Source organism: Ixodes scapularis, unplaced genomic scaffold (genome assembly GCF_016920785.2).
Source record: "Ixodes scapularis isolate PalLabHiFi unplaced genomic scaffold, ASM1692078v2 PGA_scaffold3__209_contigs__length_174095766, whole genome shotgun sequence".
NCBI lineage: Eukaryota > Metazoa > Arthropoda > Arachnida > Ixodida > Ixodidae > Ixodes > Ixodes scapularis.
Window position 1 is genome coordinate 3,667,873 of NW_024609868.1, and position 23,747 is coordinate 3,691,619.

The 23,747-nt window shown below is 46.4% G+C and overlaps 1 protein-coding gene across 1 annotated transcript in view; it reads right to left on the minus strand.

Annotated features, from left to right (window-relative positions):
- LOC8040070 (lysosomal alpha-mannosidase) overlaps positions 1 to 23,747 on the minus strand; it is a 240,643-nt gene that overhangs the window by 61,778 nt on the left and 155,118 nt on the right. The window contains exon 3 of the mRNA XM_029985073.4: positions 4,655 to 4,804. Coding sequence (XP_029840933.2) covers positions 4,655 to 4,804 — 150 coding nt within the window. The remainder of the gene's footprint in view (positions 1 to 4,654; positions 4,805 to 23,747) is intronic.

Here is a 23,747-nt window from a genome sequence, read left to right on the forward strand (position 1 = left end):
TGTTTTACTTTCGTGCCTCCATGGCGGACGAGAATTTAATCTTCGATTACCTAATAAGTGTTTCTAGATTTGTTTCAGTTTCGATGGCGCGACCATAAATGGCCAGTACGAATCTGCGACCGATAAGCCCTTTCAATCAGCTTCCGCCGTCAAAAAGGCTTTAGAGTCAAACTTGCGCCGACCGAATTCTTGCACCGCAGTCGGAAATAAACGCTTACGCAGCCGTTGTACCTTATTCGCGCGTCGGGTTGTACTGACGCCTCGAACGTTCAGGTCTTATATATCCTCAGCTAGGTAGAATCATCAACTTCTCACTTCATCAAGTCTGTTTCGTTTTCTGTGTGCAAAACAATTCCATGTAAAACAAAGCGCACAAAATAGCGCAAAAAATACTGTTCTTTTTTTCTTTTTATGGTGTGCGACTAAAGCTTTGTCAGATTCAATTACACCGGTACCTAAAAGTCGATAACCTTCCCTTCTACTATGCGCAAATAAACGTGAACGAAACGTGTTGCCTATTTCCCCCATTCAACGACGTACTTCTAGACTTCTGGATTTCGTGCGCACTATTTCGCGCAGTCGTGTGGACCGGCGTTTTAGAACACCGGTCTAGTCGGCTGCTTCTCTCCGGCGGACGATTACGTTGACTGCGGCAAAAAGAGGCGGAGGTTGTCGAAGATATTGCGCGCCTTTGTGGTCCCACCGCGCCTCCGTCAACGTGTACGCATCCTCGCGATGAAATCCGGGGAAAAAGGGAAGTATACTCGATCCCGTACTGGTTATCAACTCGAGAAAAGAGTTAGTTTCGCGCCCTCACACGCGGTGCAAAGACGTCCCTAAGCTGTAGTCCCACAGATCATACACAGCAGAGTTCACGCGGTGATCGTCGCGGACCCTGTGACAGAATACATGCCTTGCACGTAACGTCATATGGTACTATAGGAAGTATTCACCGGACGCCATATTTGTGGGTGCTGTTTAGAGCGCATGCTCAGAACGAGCCCACATCAATAGGCTGCTAAGATAGGCACTTCTGATGGTGCGGAATGCACGTTGCAAAAGAACTGTGGAACCTCGCCATCAGCACGCGCTCAGCATTCGCGCACACAGCTATGGCCGCCAGTGAATACACCCTGTACAAGCCGCCATTGCTCCGTGGCATGCTCATTCGCCCGTACATTCTGCAGCATATACATTTCGTACCATCGAATTTGTTCTTCTCGCCAATCCTTGCCCAGAAGAACAAATTCGATGGTGCCAAATGTATGCTGCAGAAGGTGTGGGCACGGGAGCATGGTACGGAGCAATGGCGTCTCATGTGACGTCAACGCAAGCTGCACAGGCTCAGTCATGTTCCGAGCATGTTTACTTCGTAGGCATGTACGCTTCGCACGTGTCTGCAGACAGTTTTCGTACGACCAATGGGACAAGGCTGTCGTACGAGGAAAAGAAAGTGTCTGCAATCTGTCTTTTGTACGATGTGCTGACAGTCTGACGCGGCTTTACGGTATTGGGTTGCTGGAGACAACACCAAGGCCATTTGTGATCGAAGAGGATACGTATCGATAATATAACAAATATGTGATCCGAAATGTTTGTTTTAGTATAATACGAGAATAGCACTATAAACTGGTTCAAAACACACACAGTTACCTTCCATCAGAAAGACTCTTTTTGTAAGATGCGACATTATCATAACCGAATAATTTACTACGGGAATACTGGACACTCTACTCGTTTTTTTTTTTCTTCTTTATTTTTTTTGCGGATAACATCTCCGTAGAGAGAAGGGGGGGGGGGGGGGGCAGAGAAAAAGGCTCGATGCCTGACAAAACCTTACCCCCCCCCCCCCCCCCCCACCTCCTTTGCAGTTTAGAAGTACAAACTAGGAACAGTAGATAACATTCTGTGCGAAAAATGAAACGAAACGAGGCATATCAATACAAAGCATCGATTACATTAAAAGAATGGAGCGTTTCTCATAAAACGAATATAGAGGGGCAAAAAAGTCGTATTTTTCGCACAGAATGTGGGGAAAACTTATAAGCATAGCTAGCATGGTTTCGCACTGCGGGTGGAATAATGGTACCGTCACGTACCCGAGGGCGGAGGTACGATCAATTCTTATAGCCGTCGTGGTTGGCGTCGTGGATGCCACGGACGACTGCCACCAGAGATCCGTGAAGTAAGCGGGTAAGCGAGGTGGAAGTTTCTAAGACCATCCAACATTACGCGTAGCAACCGGATACTGCCAAAGAGAGATTTCGCATAACGCCAGTAATGTTTGAAGACAAGTCTGGGACCCCTTTCGGACTCCCGGTTCGAGGATTTTTTGGGTGGAAGATTTGTGGGCGTTGTACAAGCGCGCTCAAGCATTCCGCCCACTCATCTTCCACTCAAGAAACCCTCGAACCGGAAGTCCGGAAAAGGGTTGGCGGGACGCCAGGGCTGCCCTTTTCGTTCTCTTCGTGAGGCAGCGCGAGCGGGAAGCGGGAAGTCCCGACTTCCCGCTCCTCGTGGGCAAAAGGGAGAGGAAAGAGGTTATTCCATTTCGCGCGGCAACGACTGGAGACAAGGTCGAAATCTCGGCGACCTGTCGCCCGTAAAGTTAAGAATACAATCTACACAAAACAATAAAACGTTTCGTCTACCTCTGATGCAAAGAATTACAGAAACTGCTCCATCATTATTCTCGCATGAAGGATATGCAATCCATACCATTTCGGCAGAAAAAGGATCGGGTTAAATTGGTCCACGAAAAGGGTAATTACATAAGTACTACATGCCCACACAATACCGCTCACATAAAAGAAACTTTCATTATACAAAAGAAAATGCAACATCACCTGTAACCAACACCCCTCTGCAATGATTTTTGAAGCTATAAAAAGACTGATCAAAGTTTATGTTTATGTCTGTTCTGTCTGGAACTTGCATTAGGCACGACGACAGCCGCGCCGAATCCTCCCCTGGTGGAGTGGTTCATTTGGCGACGCCTATCGCCCGTGAGGGCGCCACGAGAGCGCTGAACAACAGCTGCAGTCAGTCAAGCACCAGAGCTCGAGGTCGCTGCTTTGAACCGTTCTTAGGCAGAATGAACACTCGCGCTAGAAATGCAGCTCTCAAAGGCAGGAGCGCTGGCTAGCCAAACTCCAAATTTATTGAACCTGCCCTTTTTATTGTTAATATTTACTGCATGGAAAGTGATTGTCAACTGTGCCTATCGCATGACCGTGTGCACTGAGGTTTATGTTTTCTTTTGTTATATTATTTTCTTTGCGTACAAAAAATAACACACGCAGCATCTGTCGTGTCGCACGCACGAGCTATGTTGACTTGTGTAGGTTTAAGCTGTATTATATTCAACGGCAGAATGAATAAGTACGTGTTGTATTGTACTATATTGTATTCACCAGTGTTCGTTTGCAAACAAGCTCACTTCCATCCACTATCGGCGGACCCCCAAGCGCTTCCGGGTTTTCTCTCGTTTTATTCTTGTTTCGCGTTCTTTTGTTATTTCTGCCGCTCCCATGCAAACAGGTTTTTACGAACGCGACAAAGAAAAAATCGTCTTACACGATGGCCGTGCGTTGCTGAAGAGGAGATGAATACACTACCGAAAGTCAACTGGGCAAAAAATACTTTGACACTCTTCTGGTATCTTGCAGCTACCGCCAGATAAAAGTAAATTGTAATGTTCAAAATGTTAAAAAAATGGTTCGGTTTTAAAAATTAGCTACGCATCGCCAAATGGTCATTCTTCGTTCAAATGTAGCGCTAGGAGTACGAACCAGATGGCAAAGTTTCAGAAGAAACCACTGTCTTATTCAAAAGTTACAAATAATTCTTCGGAAATTTCAGTGGGAAAATGGTGGCCGACACAGAGCAGTCGAATGGCACCAGTTACCAAGAAGGGGCCCCATTTTCCAATTGAAATGTTTAGAAAATCACATCACTTTTGAACAAGGAAACGGTTAGTTGTGGAACTTTGACAGCTGGTTCAGACCTCTATAGCGCTCCATTAGGGCGAAAATGTTAGCAATGCGTCCTACATCTAAAAACAAAAACAAAAAAACACTCAATTTTTAGTTTTTTTTTTTTTTTTTTTTGAGGGGGGGGGGGTGGGGATGGTTGTATTTTCTTTTTCAAAGGTAATGCCTAGATTTGGATGAATGGTACTTGCCCCTCTAGACGCCGATAGGCTGTTTCCAAAGGCGCCTGCGCTTGCGCCCACACAAGTTGTGAGCAATGTGTGTGCGCAGAGACCACATTCGCGTGATGTGAAGCGTCTGTGCACTTGCCATACCTAAAGCGACGCCACACAACAACCCCCGGAAGAAAAGGCCTGCGTGTTTTCCCCCAAGCGTCATCCCTAGTGGTTTCACGCCGCACTGCTTAGCTCGCTTCAGCATCGGCGCCACCGCGTCTTACAGCGTGTCACAATGAGCGGGACGCTAGCTGGTGGCGACGCCTAGACGGACACGTCTGCCGCCTTCCGGCGACTCTCGTTAAGCTTCAGCGTGTTTGCCGCTTGAGGCGGGTCGAGCATCTACTAACGATGACGTCATAAGCGGTCGTGAACGGGCCTCGGCTTTTAGAGTGGTATGGCGTCAAAGCAGCGGCCCGACGTCCGAGCCAGGCTTTGGTCACTCACCGGCGTCGACGAGTTCCCTGACCAGCTGCCGGGTGTCGGCCGACTGGTCGTCCCACCAGCGGCTGAAGAAGCCCATCTCGACGTACGTGAAGCGCCGCTCCGGGTTGGCCTGCAGCTCGCGCACCACGGAGTCCAGGATCGTCCGCACGTCTGCAAACCCCAACGCAGGAAGACGGCTAAGAATAAACTCGCTTGATACTTCTTTTACAAGTAACGACAACCAATACAAATGACAAAGCACATTCCACTGGAACAAAAGGGCGGCGTTCAGTTCAAACGTCTGCTGTGCACCGCCATTCGCTTCCTAAAATCTGTATACCGTCACGCAGTCGGCGCTTCAAAGAATGTCGCTACTTGTAGGAAGCTCTGATCTAGGGACTTTAGCTTACAAGAAACGCTAGACTTGGCGCCTTTTTTTTTAATTTGTAATGAACGTGCTTTCGAGGCACCGAACAAACTAAGGTATTTTTCAATGGGATACACTCACTGAATACATCGCCCAAAAGACAGTCTGCACACTCTGTCTGAGGACGGTAGTACTCAAAGTGTCCGCATGTATGAAGCACGGGTGCTTCGAGTATGCTTCAGGTGTCCGGTGTAAAGAGCGTGGCTGTGTTGCAAATCCTACCTAAATGGGTCCGAATTACTCCGGCGGGGGTCGTGTCACGTGACGACACAGAAAAAAAAAAAAAAAAAAGCCGGAGGGCTTTAGAAAGCCAAGGTACAAAACGTTTACCCCGGAGTAAGATCAAGTAAATGTAGGAACGAAGCCCGTGTCTTTTGTATGCTGTACGAGCAGAGCGACTTTACTCAGAAACACGGGGAGTGACGAGATACTATAGCATCTCCTTGTCATTCCTTAGGCAGTCAGACTGCCGCATCCGCCCATGAGAACGTCCAAGAATAAAGTCCAATGACGGTAGGCCCCGCCCCGAGTTTCTTAGTCCGTCCCTGACTATATCATTTTTTTTCGGCAGCGTCTCTTTTGGCACAAACAAAAGAAAAGAAATTGGTAATAGAAAAGAAAAGAGAAAGACAAAAAATATTGGGATGGAAATAAGGGGAAGAAATAGAGTTTCAGCAGACCGTTCCGATATCTCCGACACCCCCGACAACGATACCCAATAAGGATACGATGCATGCGCAAAGGCGGCGGCGGAGTACCGGGTATCGTTATCGGACTCACCGGAACGATCTTCTCTAATAAAAAGATGAAACTCGGGAGACTGGCGTTTCCCTTCTCAATGCTTCTACAATGTGCGAGTTGAAACCGCCATTCGTGTTCTGAATGAGCGAGAGAAAGGGAGGATTGTGGGCAGAGGGTTCCCTCTGGGTGCATGACCTCAACGAGCCAGTATCCCGTAGCGATGGAGAAGAGTGCAAACCAACGCCATTCCTCGGCTATCTTGTTGTACATCGAACCGAGGACATCGGTGTGCCCCTCCTTCTTCCAGCGTGCGTCTTCCGATCCGCCGACTCCGTCGTGTGTGTTCTCGCCCCGCGTCGGATCGGACCGACGAAAGTCTGCGGTCCGAGAGCGACCCGTGTTTACCGATGTCACGGTCGCCGCCGACCCCCCGCCGCGACTCCCAGAGACAGCCCCTGCAATCTCCCGAACTCAGCCAAGAGACTGACTCGGCTCTGCTTTTTCGTACTTCGAGATTTTTAAAATGCACTGCCAGAATTTTTTTATTGCTTTGTGACGCGATTTCGGGTGAAACTGGAATCCTAGACCGAGCTAAAAGAAATGCGTCGGTCATCGATCTCAGTTGCGCACGGGAATATGACGAAGACCGAGCGTGGACCTGGGGAGTGGCCGAGGATTTGATTAAACTCGCAGAGGTACCCGAGTTTATTGCACCCTGCTCATACATCATATACAAAAGACAGTCTGCAAACGGATTCGAACCCGAGTCTTCGCGATATCCGTGCTTCGAATGCCGCACGGCAACGAGATCGAGGAGAATCTTTGCACGCGGCATTTGAACCACGGATATCGCGGTAAATAATGTCTGGAGACTGTCTTGATGCACAAGCAGTACGCCCCCCGCTTAAAGACACACTGTACACCACGCAAATGAAAGGCACGGTATTTGCTGCAGACACGATGACATCTCAAGCATGCTCCAAGCATGTTTGCTTCCTACGTGCTTCGAACACGTCTGCAGACAGTTTTTGTATGATTCTGCAGACTGTGTATTAGCAGCGGGAGTGCGGCTTTAGGTGGTGCTTTGACTTTGCGGCATCCTTGGCTCAATTTCACATAGGGTTGCAAATTCGGACAGCTCATAAATGTAGCGGGAAAATTCGGATAGCTCATAAATCTAGCAGGAACCCCCCATTCACACTGGAAGCGGATCCGCGCTCGCGAAGCGGTTGCGAAAGCGGTTGTATAAAGACCCAGTGCAATTGCACGCGCATTTGATGTCATCGTGTGCGCGTGCAATTGTACTGAATCCTTATACAACCGCGTTCGCAACCGCTTTGCGAACGCGGATCCGCTTCCAGTGTGAATGAGCCCGAAAAGGGGCCCTGGAGGTAGCGAGCTCAAAATTTACATCCAAGTTGTATTTCAGTGCTCTAAAATTGGGTAAACGGATATCACCTATAGTTAAACGAAGGAAAATGCGCAAATGCAAATGCTTACAGATACCCACGCCCACGATGCAACGCGCGTCAAGCCGAGAGAGCCGACGTTCTTTTATCGGCTGGGGTCGGGCGTGACGCCCCGCAGCGGACCTTAATGGACGTTACGGAGACCGCATCTTTATTTTGTGAGCAAACGCGCAGAGTCGTTGCGCAACATTTTGTTTTTTACGGCCGCGCCGTCCATCTGGTAGAAACGGCTGGTTACGACACGCGGCTTCTGTTGGAAAATCGTTGCAGGAGGCTCTTTTCCTCATGGTACGTCTTGTCTTACGTAGAAAGTCCGCACGCGGTACAAATTTCCGGGGATTTAACAGCGCCGGTGCTTTCCCAGAAGTGCACGCGCTCGGAAGCTCTCTGGTGTATCCTGGTGCGATTCACTCGGCACCCCTCTAATCAGACCTTCTTGCATTAGGTTATATGTGTATATGTCGTTATTTTACGATACTTGCTGCACACCACGGGGGTTGAGGCTACTAGCGGCGAGATGTTTTAGTGACGCCCTTCTATGGCTACCTTTCGTGACGTCATTGTTTGTAAGGAGCATGGTGGAAGGTTCAAATCATAGGGCTCTTAAAACAACGCTACCAGCACCGTCGAAATTGAAGTTCTTCCATTCCTCTTATTTCCGTCGATGAGAAATCCTTTGCTGACGTCATAGTCAGCATTCGGCCAATCGCGGAAGGCCGACCACAGCGACGCTTTCGATCGCGCACGTCGCCAATAGCAGCTAGAGGACAAGGCCATTACGTCATCGTTAGTGGATGTCCGGCCTTCCCCAAGCGGCGAACACGCTGAAGCTCAACGTGAGCCGCCACAAAGCACGGGTCTTCCTTCGACGCCGGGTGCTAACGTAGCGTTTATGCAAGACACCGCGAGACGCGCTGTTGACGACGCTGATGCAAGTTAGCAGAGGCTGCCTGGATCCACTAGTGGTGACGTTTGGGGGGTTGCGGGCCTTGTCTTCTATAGGTGTTATTGGTAGAAGCCACAGTCAGGCAGAAATTCCCTTTGTCTCGACCTCCCTACCGGGCTTGGCCCGTGAAACTCTAAATAAAATAAATTTAAATGAAATTAGATTTCACGAAGAAACCCTCCATACAGAAGACAACTCCCTCCTACCTTTAGCGTGCAGGATTTCGCAGTAATATTTCCACGCGCAGGAAAAGAACAATTTTTGTTTGTTGCTCTGCTTTTTGATATTAGGTCTGGGCTGTGGCACTATGCAATGCAAAGCGTCATGCCTGCATTGCGTAATGCCACAACCCAGACTTAATTTTGAGGTCTAAACAGATGTTCCGCCTCATCATTCGCTCAGCTGACTTCGTAAATTGCAAAAAAAAAGATAGCTCTTTGAGTGTTTTTCGGGTAAGTAGACGCGCAGTCCTTTCTTAAAGAGCAAAAGAAACGTTCAAAGTTCGCAACACCCCTAGGTCATCTCCGCCGATGGGAGGAGCATGTTGCGAAATCAGGGCCACTGTCAGCCAACAGCGAGCGAAGGATTCTCGCGCTTCCGACCTGTGGAACCGCGGAGGGTTATTTCGAACGCGCGCGGCTCGTTGCTCGGGAGCTCACGACCGGACACATCACTCCCGCTGGAAAAAACAAACAAACAAACAAACAAACAAACCTAGTGCGCTGTTTTTGAGAAAATGTTCTCTCTCCACGAAAAATTAACATCTTTCGACTACTCCTATTGGCTTTGATCATTTACAATAGCATAAATATTTTATAGACGCTTTGCAGCAGCTGTGCATGCACGCCGCCATAACTGACCTTCAGTTTTTGTTTCCTCTTATTTCGTTTATTTCACTTCATCATTAGCATAGCAGGCCAGGTTATGGTTATCTTAGATTCAACTGTGTCCTTTTCTAAAGAATCGGCCTTTGTAGAGGATCGTCAACTAGCGTTTCAGTTGCTCGGCATCTCGGTAAGACAAGAAAATGTCAGCAATGGCGGCTGAAATTTGGCGCGTGTGTAAAGCGTCTATAAAAACAAGCGTTTGAAATCTCAACGAAATGTCGCGCTTTCATTCGTCACACGTCGTTTACTGACTGCCGGAACAATGCTCCTCCCATCGCCGGAGATAACCTAGGTCTGCTCGACCTTTGAATGCTTTTTATTGGGAAAATTGGCAGCGCATCGTTATGACTTATGGATTTCTAGAATGCTATCGCCATATTTAGGCTATCTCAAAAGCCTCCTCAGGGGCCAAGAATTCGCGCGAATTTCCGAATACTCGTTTTGACAGCTATTTGAAATCAATGACATTCTGATTATCAAACACCAGTTTCTTGTGCTGATTATGTTTTACACACTACACTCTAAGAGAAGCGCGTGCGTCTACTTTCCCGCACAACACTCGAAGAGCCAATCACAGCAACTTACGGTTGCCACTCAGCGAATGACGCTGCCAAAACATATGCTTAAAAAAAAAAAAAAGCTGATTGAGGTGTGACATTAAGCAATGCAAAACGTCACGCTCGCATTGCTTAATGTCGCAACTCAAAGACCGTTTTTAGGTCTAAACATATGTTTCGGCATCGTCATTCGCTGAGCGGCCTCCGTAAGTACCGGTGATTGGCTCCCTGAGTGTTGCGCGGGGAAGTAGACGCACGGGCGTTTTTTAGAGTGTACGGATTGCTTCATTGCTTCACGAGCAAGTCAGCTACCATGTATATTCCGCAGCCCGATGTATACGTTGTCTATATCGAATATCAAAGCCCATATCGCGCGTCTGTCGCCTCTGCTTCTACTGCTCGAAGGACGCCAGAGCGCTCCGGGGTCAACCGTGGAGACCTGATGAGAAAGGGTCTATATGTCTCTGAACGAGAGCAGAGGTCAAATCAAGGTCAGCGAACCCAAGCGACTACCCGAGTTATCCATTAGTCCACTCTGAAAGTGATAGCGCAAACTGAAAATGTAAAATGATGATGCTGCAGCGAACAAACGTCGCAAGGGCATGTCAAGCCAACTCACGAGAATCAAGTATTTAATCCCAAAACAAAACGTGACACACACACACGCGCGCACACGCACACGCACACACACGCACACAAAAAAGAAGCGCGTGTTACAACGTTTAACGCACCCTTCCGAGTGAGCAACGCGTTTGCTTCGCGAACGTCGGTATTCTACCGCTCTGCCGTGAGTCAAAGGAAATGAACTTTCGGTCAACGGCCGCTGAGCCGAGCCCTCGAGCGAGGCTAAGCCTAAAGCGGGACGGCGCTGAGAAGTTTAGAGCACGCCTATAGACCTTTTCACCCTCCGCCGCATGGGCGCTGCCATCTTTGAATCACGTGATGCGGCCGCCATTAGGTTGCTTCAACTTGTTGCTCCGCTCTCCCGTCCGCGCCTTGGCGGATGCGTTGAATGCGTGTTTTTCGTAGCGTTTCACCGCGTCTCTTACCTTACTCCGTAAAGTGTCGTCCGATACTTATACTTACTATGCAATTGCATTACATCATTATGCGCGCAACTTCTGTAGTTGATTTTGTAACACGTTTTGGATATTTTTTTACCGTCGGCGTGCGGGATACGTGTGAAAACGTTTTATAGGAACAGGAATCAGCGTTAGCACTTGCGCACATTAAATACATATATGACTTGAAGAGAGCCTCGAGGGTTCAAATACCAATAACTTATGAGAACTGAAGTTTGGTTACTAATAAGGGCGGAACATTTGCAATAGGAAGCCCAGTGTTATTATATATATATATATATATATATATGAGTGCGCATTGGTGTCAAGGAAGAAAACAAAACCACCCAGCGTAATTAGCCACGTGTTTTTCCTGAAAAAATGGTGTTTTGTAGTTCCAACAGATCGAAAACAGTTTCTTTTGATTACACTAGGGAACTAGTGGACAGGGCGCGGGAACAAACATTTAATTTGAATAATTTTTTATGCTAGAAATAATGGTACCTTAACATTAGGCAACTTGTTTGTTCGCAAAATCACACCTATATCTGTATTACGTTCTTAATCGCGTGTGTGATATAAGCATTCGCTTTATCGGTTTATTTATGAATTCCACGGAATTGTATATCGTGCTTGGTCCCATGTCCATAGTTTTCAGTTACTTTAGTAATTTTTAATATAACCATGCAATTTCAATTAATTTATTTCAACACAAATAATTGAACTCCCCGCGTAAGAAACTACCACAGACAGCTTGATAGTGCCTATGATTCATAAAATGTGACGCCGAAAAGAATCCTTCTGCATGAAAATCACCCGAGTGCAGCCAATTGTCGACGGCGCATAGGGAGTTACTTTCAGTAGGTGGCGACGTCAAAATGTGCAAAGAGCATCGTTTCAAATCAGTGAACAGCTTTCCACACAGGTCCATTGGGTGGCGCCTGGCGTTCGACTTCAGTCAAACTTATCGGAGATCATTTCTTTTGCGCTCTTCAATTTCATTCGGCAAATTTTACGGAAGATGAATATCAGACTTTATTTGAAGCCTGGCATTCACTTATCTTACCATTCTTATACCTCGAGAACGTCGTAAGCAAATGTCCATATGACGAAAAGTTTATTTCATAAGGCCAATATTTTGAAATGCTGTAAACGAGTACTTTAGTTAAAGAAATTTTCTAGTCAGCATAGGCTGGTCTATCAAAATATTTGTCGAGCGCCTAATTTTTTTAAATAGAACAGGCCGAGACAATATTACTTCTTTATATTATCTACGTGATTATATAAAACTTGTCTAGTCATTATAAAAGACATTTCCAGTCTCGAAGTTAGAAAAGGTTGGTGTACGGAAACCAAACATCGAACAGTAAACTTGTCAGTTCATCTGTTCTTGGTGATTCAGCAGATTGTTAATCATGTTGTCGACCTGATTTTTCATTAAGCACTGATGCAATATACTCTGTTGCAATATAAGATGATCAGTTCAATATCTGACTTGAGCGCGAGCTATCTACTTCCGTACCGCTCGGTGCACGCACAGCCAAAGCACGGCGGCAGGCAACGAGCGCACGGTGCAGGCGGAGCTTGTCCTGCTCTTTATTTATTTTTCTTCTTGAAATTAGTGCCCGCGGGTACGGACGTGGACTATGGTACTCCTCCCTATGCATCAGCGCAGTTGTTTCACCGCCGAACCTGGCCGAAATTAATGATGGACGGAATCAGACGCATATGGCCTTCGTAAAAAAAGATCGCAATTTAGGCTCGAAACCACTTCGTGGTTTGCCAAGTGGCTCAATACTATTGTTTCATTCTCTGTGTGCTACTAGAAAGAAATTCATATCGCAAAATTAATCGAAAGGGGCATGAAACAGCATCACAATCGTGTGTACATTGAAACCGAAACCGACCGAATTGAAGCAACCTAATGGCGCCGAGTGCGCCAGCGCCCTCTACCCGCCGGTCAGGCAACTACTGACATGAAAAGGTCTATAAAACGGACTGAGCGCGCGATCGGCCGCGAAGGAAGTATAGCTTCCAGGACCCGGCGACGGCGTTTCGCGTAAGAATTAGCCTCCCACCGAGCGGCGAAGGGGACTGTCCCAGGATTACGTGTTTACAGTCCACCGAGGTCCCGACGACGGGAAGTCGGGGGATCATGTTCGCCATTCTTTCGCTCTGTAGCACTATATCTACTGTTGTTGTAAAGTGGTCGGGAAGATTGGTTTCCACGGTTGCTGCAAGATTAAATTCGAAAGAAAATGGTTTCCGCTTTTCTTTAATACCGCAAGGACGGAATGAAATGAAGACAGCTACTCAACCATGAGACCAAGTCCAAACAAATAACAAGCTAAGGACCAAGCCGACAGGAAGCACTCGAAAGCAGACCTCCTGGAGTTTCGCCATGAAACTTTGCTTCTTCGAGGCCCCAAAGCTTCGAGGTCGGTAGGAAGATTCCTTTCAGAGGAAGTAACAAGTTTTAATAAATACACATTTTGCACCGGCAAGTAAACACTGAGCAGGCAACTATTAAATCCCATTTTGATTTCTGAGCCGAGCAGGCAGATAAAAACTTCGGTACTGTCTGCCTCCTTGCACTGAAAGGACGCATAAAAGTTTGACCTAGTTTAATGCAAATGTTTCGCCTATCCGGCGTAGTTTTAAACTCTTTTGTTCACTTGGTCAGGACGATTCCACGAGAGGGCGGAACAAGTTTACGACCAGACTATTACGGACGGAACGCGTTATAAGTAACGCGTTACTTCTATCTCGTTTCTTTTTTTCTGAAGTAAGGACTTAGTTATTTTTCGATACTAGGAACAGCGTTTTCGTTACTTTTTTAATAAAGTAAGGAGTAACGGTTAGTAATGCTAACTGTTACCCCTTACTCAGTTAGATAGTACTATCGACAGTATCGATAGTCACCAGAAATCCAACTATCGATAGTAAAAAAACCTATCGATAGTACATCGATGGTCGACTATCGAAAAACTAACGATAGTACTATCGAAAGTCGACTATTGGAAAATTATCGTTAGTCGACTATTGGAAAACTATCGATAGTCGACTATCGTAAACCTATCGATAACACTGCTGACGATTTACTATCGATAGTTTTTCGACACTAGCAGTTTCCGTCGCTCCCACTTCTCTTTTTCTCGCTTTATTTTTTCAAATGGGACACCAACTAGCCCAAGCAATTACCATGCCAACTTTGGTTCAGCTTTCAGTGATGACGAAGAAGGGAGTTTGGGCAGGGAGGAAGAAGGGAGGCGAGCGGCGGTGCGGCGACTGCGTTCGCTCTAGTGCTGCAAAACTATCGGTAGTTTGTTTTCATATCGATATTACTATCGATAGTCGACTATCGAAAAACTATCGATAGTATCGATCGTCAATTTATCGATAGGTTTGCATCACTAGTAGCGGTACTTAACTACTTCCGGAAAGAAACGTGAACAACACAAGTTATCCTATCTGGTTTTCACCGTAGTTCGTGCCTTTAACTTTCACAGCACAAAATTGTCAACAAGAAAATGAGAAAGATGCTTACGAACCCGTTAAGAAGCTAGGAATTATTAAAGAAACATTAAAATTACGATCTAAGAAACACAATAAAAAAAAATACGTTTAGAGTAACGAGAAAGTAACTCGTTATCCTTGAACTGAAGTAAGGGCGTTCCTTTTGAATCTAAGTAACCAGTTACGTTTTGAGCCAGTAACTAGCAGGAGTGTAATAGTTAACGTACACAGTACCGTGTGCATATCTGCTTACGGCTATTCGTCGAAGAATCCGTGGTTCGGGTGTCGCGGCGGTCGTGTGCCCTGACGGGGAAGGCGGTCGTCGGCCCGCTCCGGAGAAGCTCGTTCGACGGCCGATCACGGTGTCGGAGACAGCTCCTAATTAATGCCCCGGTGGCTCGTCACGCCGAGTCTGGGAACCCGCGAGCGTGGAAGGACGGTGCGAGGGAGAGGACGCCGACATATCGATTCGGGACAACAGTCTGCAGGAAGATGCCCCTGCGTCCGTTCTCGACCGAACAGCGCGCGGTGCGTCAATCACCGAGGACTGCAAGACCCCGTCCAGCGCACAAGGAGGTCCAAAATACGGCTCAGAAAAGGCAGTCTTCGCGGACAAGATGAGCACGGCGCTTCGCTTGCCCATAGGCCTGTAGTATGGTGCCTGGAATGCGTCTCATACTTGTGTGTTTACCGCGTTCAAGAAAAGAAAAAAAAAAAGTGGTCCTTCGATTTCCGCCTGATTACGTCGTAGAAGTGTCATGCTGTCGCCGGTCGCGACCCTGGCGGCGTCTCAACAGTTGTGCTGCATGTGACAGACGCCTGTTCTGCTGCAGGTCGCTCTCCAGTGTGACAGTCCACGGAAGCTTCGGCAGCCAGAAGTTGGGACGCCGTGACGACAGCGACACTTGCGTCGACTCGTGTTTTTCGCCGGAACTTCTACGGCCAACCACCAGGACCGCGACATCCGACAGTGGCTGTGTTCCAAAATGCACTCGATCCGAGTCCGGAGTAAAGGTTTCGTACCGTGGCGTTTCAAAACTCACTCGATGACGTCAGAACTCGCGTTCCAGAAGCGGGTTGTTTACTCCGGAGTAATTACTAACGCTACCCTCCTCGATCGGGGGGTAAAGTCGGATCAAATCGAGTAAATACGTCAGGTGATCTGTTCGTCGTCTGCTTTCTGCGCCGACAGCCGTTGAAGCTCACTTGCTCCGCTGGCTTTGGCGGCAGACGTTCGAAATGACAAAGAATGAGGTGCAGCCATTTATGTCTGGTTATTGCGATTCGTTGTTTTCAACGAGCGTAAACAGGAGCTTCTGGGCATCATCTTTCTTAGCGTTGTAGTGAACTCCATATATTCTTAAGTTCAAGGCAGAAAATATTCGGACGCAGTAAATGATGAGGTAGTATTTTTGTTTTCACTACAGTGTGTGTAACGAGAGGATAACGCTTGTAAAACAGTGGAGGCTTCGAAGATTTCCTGTATATGATGAGCGAACAATTCCTCCCCATCTGCCTCCCTCTTTGTGATTTTGTAATCAAATTCGCGTCAAAGCGGACGTAAGTTACGTAGAACTCCTGAGAAAGCCCCCTACGCTGTACCGCTACACCGTGTGTGACAGCAGAGTTCATTGGAAGGTTCTCCCACCCCTTATCGCATGGAACCAATTTCTGCTAAACGTAATCGGTACAAGTTACAATGCGTGGAATATCTGTATTTAGTGCACCTGGACTACAATTACAGCAATCGCGCTGATTAATAAAACAAATTTTTGATGGCTAAATGTAAGGAGTAAGGAAGTTTGGCCTCAGTTTACAGCTCAAAAGGAAGGGGAGTAAAAAGAGCCGCTGGATCCACCTCAGAAAACACCGCGTCGTCATTAATATTATCGTCTCTTCGAGTACTTTCTCCGTGATCAAGAGGATCGTCTGCTATTCTCTGCCGTCGCTGCTGTGTTTTCTTTTTGCCTTAGTCCAAGACGAAGCCAATCCGCGTAATATCCAGGCGATCATCCTGGCCGTTCCAAAATCGAGTCGCGGATCGTTTACTCGCGATGTCACGTAGTATTATCCGCTGACGTAGGAGACAAGCAAGATTTAGAACATAGCCGGTGTGACACTCCGGCTTCTGTGACGTCATTTGTGGCCACTTCGGGACTACGTATACTTTCGATGCGTGGATGTAATAGGACGCTAAACACACCGGTCGGAGACAAGTTCCAGCCACCGTACCTGTAGCTCCTAAGTTTTGAGTAGCGACCCTGGCGAGCGAAATTGCAGATTTTTAAGTCGCGTTTCCGTTGTACGTGTATGGGTCTCCTGCGCTGAAGCTTGGAACATGCTGTCACACCTTCATCTTGGGTAGTACAAGCTAACCTGATTTAGATCGTTTTCAAAGGCCCGCTACCGCTACGGTCGCGCGCTTCAGAGCATGCATCAGAGTGGCAGCGCGAGCTCCCGCAACAAATAGCGTGACCCGAAAACACGATCTACTAAAACTCTCTATTGAGCCTCGCAATACTTATGGCACGTTGACTGAGCATTTTTTCTCTCTCTCTTTCTGCGTGCTTTTGAAGAAAGGAAATACATCTTTGGACGTCCTAAATCGGCTAGATACAACGCCGCAAGACAATCAAAAGTGCCAGATCAATATCACCACCGCTAGGGTACGCGCCTTTTATCTCTGGGTGGTGGCGTCCAAAAATCTGGCGTTCCGACGCTTTTATGTTTATTTTCATTTTTACTTTGGAACGCGTGATACGGCGTCTCTTAGCTCACTCTTTGACTCACGCTCTTAGCGTCTTAGCTTTGACCTTTGCTTCGACGGCGTGCGAATATTTGTTGTTTCTTTGAATATTCCTCGTGATCTCGCGTTCCGCACCAGAGCAGCCACGCTTCTACATGCGTGGCACTTTGAGACGCTCACGTTTGTACTACTCAAAACAAGACCTAACAAGTCCCTTTTCGCAGCGCCCCCTGGGCAACGCAGGAGGCCCATGTCGCGTTTTTAAACGCTCTGTTCGTGACCGTGGACAGATGCTGAGAGACGCTAGTTTACGTCCTTGAGTTGTAAATGATCGGAACCTAGGACTGCTTCACGTCATCTTTAAATGGTCGTGTCTCACGGCAGCTAGCCGAGGCGCCTCTTCTGTGGTCATGTCTCGTGTAAAGCCCCTCTATCCTTGGAAAAGTGGCGCCATTCATTGTTGTGAAAATGCTCGAGACACGTGCCGCGCGCCACTACTGGGAAGAACATGGCGTCTCAAATCTAGCTCACGGCTGCACTGTGCCGCCATGATCTTCTCAAGGGCTGCACGTTGCACGTGCCTCTTGCATCGACGCACCTTGCGCTACTTTTAAAACATGAAGGGGCCTTAGCACTGATTGCCACCGGCGGCCATTGATTGACACCACTCAATGCATGGGACTCTATGAGAAAAACGATGAAGAGTGCCGCTTCCCTTGTTCCTAAGCTGTGGTCGGCACTGAAACTTTTTGACTGATTCCAGTAAGCCTGTCAAATAGCATGTGTACAAACATGAAAACTGACAGTCCTCACAGTTCTTATAAATAAATGTTTTGTGGTCGAGAGTGACTACGCTGAACGAGGAATGAAGTGCAGCTCAATGAGACGAGAATTACCCAGAGTCACCGCGGAGTCGGCGGGGGTTTCGACAAGTTGGGTTTAGCAGACGACAGCTTGAGCTCTTTGCTACGCGGAACTCGTTTACCCCCCGGAAAGCCGCTGTCAACATGGAACTTTCTCGACATTCATCAACTTCTGGGCTTCCCCGAGGACGGTCTTATTGACGGCAAGTTCGTTTGTTTACTCCACTACGAGGTTTGCCAGCTCAGCCATAAGTGCTCCGGCACGTTTGATTTTTTTTTCTTTTTAATTGGCATCCCGACGTTTGACAAATACCGATCTCGTACAGAAAGAATTTCGACCCACGAGGTAATCTTTGTCTAAGCATGGGTGTAAGGTATACGTACAAAAGAACGATGGTTTGGGTTAACACACAGAAGACATAAAAAAGCAAAAAGGAAACATCTCCGATATGACACTGAGCACCAAGTTGCAATATATTATCGCATCATGTTCAGTGTCCTGTCGCAGAGATCGCCGAGTTAATCTCTCCAGAGCACAGCGATTGGTTCTCGGTGGGCTGTGCGGGGAATAAATCCCACGGGCATTTCTTTGCAGAGTTCGCGTTGAAAGCGTCTGGAAGTTACGATCGTGTACGTTCCGCGGCTACAACACTGACGAGGTCAGCTCAGTAATGTATGCGTTACCGCAAAAAGTAACCAAACACGTTACCTGCAAATAAAAAGAACTGGTTATGAACCTAAGTTACTTAAAATAGAAGGAAGGCGTTATACCTTTACCGAAAAAGTAACGCACGTTACTTTTGCCTTGCTTTTTTAATGTATGGATTCAAACGTTTTACTGTTTTGACGTTACCGGTATCCATAAGCACCATATTTCAAGAAACGGTACGTCCATGCAAAAACTTGGCAGAATCACCTTATCTTTTATACGGTTCAACCTGAATATACCCACGAGTACTCAGGTGAAGGTATCTGTTATTAGTGGAAAAATTCATATTACTTGACACCTAAAAAGAAGAAAAAAATCCAGTAACTTTTTGAAGTCTCGGGGAAAAATTGTAACGAGTAGCGTAACTAAATAAGTAGCGTAAGTACGTTATTCGTTACTGTTTTGAAAACGGTAACAACTACTTTACTACAGTACTGATAAGAGTAACGCGTTACATCCACACTCTAAAAAAAAAGGGGTATCACCTTACACCCTTTTGTCCCATATAATACACCCCAAAATTTCATTTCGACGTACAGCGCCCTTTAGTCGAACAGACGGCACAAAATTTTACCAGGGGCTTCATAACGGTGCGATATAACTTATTAAATTGCTAAAGTACGTATCAAAGACCAAAGAAAGAAAACACGGAGCTTTTGCAGTACGGCCAAGAAAACTCTGATAATCTTTTTTGTAGTCATTAATACGTACATCAGCTATCTTAATAAGTTGTACCACACGGCTATCAAGCCCCTCGTAAACTTTGGGGCCGCCTGTTCGATTATGGGGCGCTGTACGTCGAATTGAAGTTTTGGGGTGTATTATATGGGACAAGGGGTGTAATAATACACCTTTTTTTCTGAGAGTGCAGCACTGGCTCCGAGGCAAAGCAGAGATCGCTTTTGCGCTACAAAGGCCCCGCTCAGTCAGAGTAGCGCCCAAACTATTAACGTGTCCGCCAGTAATGCGGTGAAGAGATCAAGGCGCGACCTAATGCGTCCAACACGCACGCAGGCTCGCGGCGTGACCGCGCTTCCCCCGCGCGCACCGGCAGGCGGCGGGGTCGGGCTCGCTTTCGCAGCGTACACACGCGCGTTCGACCGTTTCCTGGTGCACGCTTGGCGCTCGCACGCCTGGCACGGTGAACGGCGAGGCGAGCCGCCCCCCGTTTTGAAGGTCGCACTGCCGGTCGCTATTAATCCCTCTCCCTTCCGCCGTTCCTTTGTGCTCGCCAGAGAGCCAGCAAACTGACGGAAAAGCTTTTCATCGTATTGCGTGAGTGATGAATCCATGAACGATGAAGGTTTAGCGCGTCAACAGAGAACTATAAGGGATAAATCGTATTGTCACACTGTTAATTAAGATTCGAACGCGATTCACCGAGAGATCTGTGCTTCGAATGCCGCATGACGATGAGTGCAAGGAGGAAACATTGCACGCGGCATTCGAACCACGGATATTGCACTCTTAGAAACGCCTGCGCGTCTGCTTACCCGTAAAACACTCGAAGAACCAATCTCTGCGATCAACGAAATCAGTTTAGCGAATCATGAGGCGGAACATCCGTTTAGACCTAAAAATGAAGCCTGCGCTGTGGCATTGCGCAATGCAAATTGCGTCATGCTTGCATTGCGTAATGCCGTAGGGGGGTCACGTGACCTGGGGGGTCACGTGACCTTACGGTTACGCCGACGGCGACGGCGACGCCGCAAGCCGGAAACGGGCGCCTAAGAGCTGCGCTCTAAAACGGTGTTACGAGACCTCTGATGATAAAACATGCTTTCATAATAAAGCGCGATACCATATGCATTAAAAAAGAAAAGCTTGTTACCATAAAATCGGCGGTTTCTTCGTCGCTGAGACATAAGAGATGAGATGTATTTCCGTAGAGCAAAGGTGATTTATGAGAAGAAACGTCCGTAGTGAAACATCACACCGATTCTTCATGTTTCCATAGCAAAGTCCGTTTGATTACACAATCTTAGTAAGACATAAAGGAGATCCAATGTTTATGGGAGGAAATGAAAGTTGAAAATTCGGAGAACTCATTACCCCCTGTGACAGTACAGTTGCTCCAACGTGGGGGAACAGAAGTAGACTGGCGTACAAGTTACAACTATACTCATTGACATATCAAGAAAAATGTCATGCGCATACTTCACAGGCGGCACGAAGTAGTTCTTACAAGGTTTGGCTGCCGGGAGAAGAAACGATGTTTTGGCGTTTGAAACGTGTACTCTCGATAAGAACATATAACTAATCCGAAAAGAACCCGAAATACACTAGCCAATAAATTTTCCGTCGATTTATATTTATCTGAAAAACTCCTAATTTCCTGGTCACAGCGACAAAATAAAAAGGGAAAAAAAGAGGCTGTGTCTTTACAAATAAGCATTATAAGAGTACAGGGTCAGTGGTCTTGAGGAAATGCCACTTCAGTTTCCTTTGAAATCTAGAACTACTGACAAAAGGGGTTTGCCATTTAGCTCTTCAAGGTTCCTACAGGACAACGGGGTCACGGTACCCGAATTCGAAATTGGGAACCTGTCAAAAAGAAACTCCGATAAACCACGGATTTTCTGCGAAAAATAATCTCCAAAAAAGACTCTCCGAATTTTACAAGAAATACTCGCTGTAAACACGAAATCCTACATAAAATTGATTTCAAATCCACTTACTTATATCTTGATTTCCCATTCGGAGGGGCAGCGCGAGAAGTCGGACTTTTGTCTATACGGTTTGATCCCGGCGTGAACACGAGAATAGGGAGCATTCATTAGACGCCATACTTGTAGGTGCTGTTTAGAGCGCATGCTCAGAACGAGCTCACATCAATAGGCTGCTAAGACCGGCACTTTGGATGGTGCGGAATGCACGTTGCAAAAGAACTGTGGAAGCTCGCCGTCAGCACGCGCTCAGCAGTCGCGCACACAGCTATGGCCGCCAGTGAATACTCCTATTAGCCCCGTGCGCGACCGAAAGCGTCGCTGTGGTCGGCTTTCCACGATTGGCCGAATGCTGACTATGACGTAGGAAAGGGGATTTATCATCGACGGAAATAAGAGGAATGAAAGAACTTCAATTTTGACGGTGTTGGCAGTGTTTCTTTGAGAGTGCAATGATTGCAAGCTTCCACCATGCTATTTACAAACACCATCGAACTTGTTATTTGCAAGGTAATGACGTCACAAGGGGGAACCATAGGAGGGCGCCACCAAAGCATCTCGCCGCTAATAGCCACGTGGAAAGGTAAGCCAGCTCGAATGAAAAGCTGTTCGTGTCTGCCTATACGGTGTTGCAAAGTATAATGAAAGCTACGTGCGACCATCGACTGCATGCGCTTGGGATCGTTGAACGGTCGAAGGGTTTGAAGGAGCTCGAATTCAACGAGGGACAATTAATTCGAAAAATGTAACTAAGTGTCAACTAGAGTTCTTTAAATGGCTTTATAACGAGGGTGGAGAATGAAAATCAAGATGATTTATATCGTGATTCAAATCATGATGCAAACTGTGATGTACATCAGACCAGTTTTATACTACGATGATTTATATCAAACATTTCCAGCAAAAAAATATTCCGTAAAAAAAATATTTTTATTTAACATGTGTCTATCATTTGATGCTTTCTTTTTATGTACATTTGTTTATATTCGTGTCAAATATCCATCGAGGAAGAAATATTTTAATAAAGATGAACACGAGCAAAAAGCTCTCCCCTTCCCAGGAATCGGAGCGTTGAGTCTTCTTTCTGTCTTTCGCTTCGTCTGTCAGTTACGTAAAGCGAATTAGAATGTAAAAAAAAAAAAAAAAATAATAATAATAATGTTCCATTGCAATCAAATCAGAACGGCAACGAAAACAAAATGGAGCTTTTAGCGAACTAAAGCAATGAACCAAATTTAGTTTTAATTTCGGAGGCTTACACCAATAAAATGTTGTTAAATTAACTACTGTAAATTTACAGCAATTATTTGTTGCGCCATATTATGAATAATTGGACGGATTGGTCAAATAATCTGCCATGTTTAAAAATTTATTTTCTGATAAAGGATAACTTTTTTTTACCTATTATGATTTAAATCAAATTAATCTGATTGAAATCAAATCGGACTGGAATAAGATAAATAAGATTTATTTGATTTTTTAGTCAAATAAATCAAACTTACCTGATAAAAAAATCTCAATTTTTTTCTACTTTGATTACACCTTGAAACATATTGATTTGCTGAAATGTAACCGATTACGGTAACTTGAATAGTTGTAGTGGTCTGACGTTCCACTCGTAGTTAGTTGAATTGCATTAGTGTTTGCGCACAATTTGAGCCAGGTCAAGATTTTTTTTTTTTTTGCATGACGATTAAAACTTTAATTATCAGACTGTCATTCTGGTTGCGCTGGCAGCACGCGTATACGCTTAGTTTAACAAACCCCTTATTACCCAATTGTCCGTGCACCGTGCAAACCCTCTTTAAATGGCGTCACCGAAAAATTGAGCACTTGCCGCGCGCACAACTCAAATCCTAGCTTGTTTCAGTCCTTTAACACGAGATCTATACTTCGTTTCCTGTAATAAGTTGGCAGAGAGCGAAAGCTACAAACCCCTCCAATCAACCATAGCGACGAAACGATGCGCCTGACATCCGTGAGCTCGAGGAAAGCCGTAGAAAGGTATGTACTAGGGTTAGTTGGTGATTCATTGTACAGGAGAAAGGCGCTAATAAGACTGAAAACACGACGGACAAGTAAACATGTCCGTCGCCTTTTTAGCGCTCTTACCATACGCGAGCCCTTCGAGTATACATGGTCACGTGCCTCGCACCGACGCTCTCATTGGTTCGCTGGGGCCGTAAGCTTCGCCGCTTGCCAAGTTATGTGCACGTTCCCTCGCCTCCTTTCGCTGCTTTCCGACTGTCTGCCTCACCCGATTTTCATAAGTTTGGCGAGGATTACTTTACGCGCAAGAGTATGAGGAACTTCTCTTTCCTTTAATACAGCGTGGTTTCGTATTTTCAAAACACCACAAACTAAAAAAAACAAAAAAAAAACAACAAAAAAACAGAAGGAACAAAAATTAAAAGCGTTTACCAGAGACATTGAGCCAACAGGGGTTCGACCGGACCTTATCATTATACGCTTCCTTTCGTCGTGACACAAATTGCCGGCGACAGTTGGGACAACTCGGAGGAATGG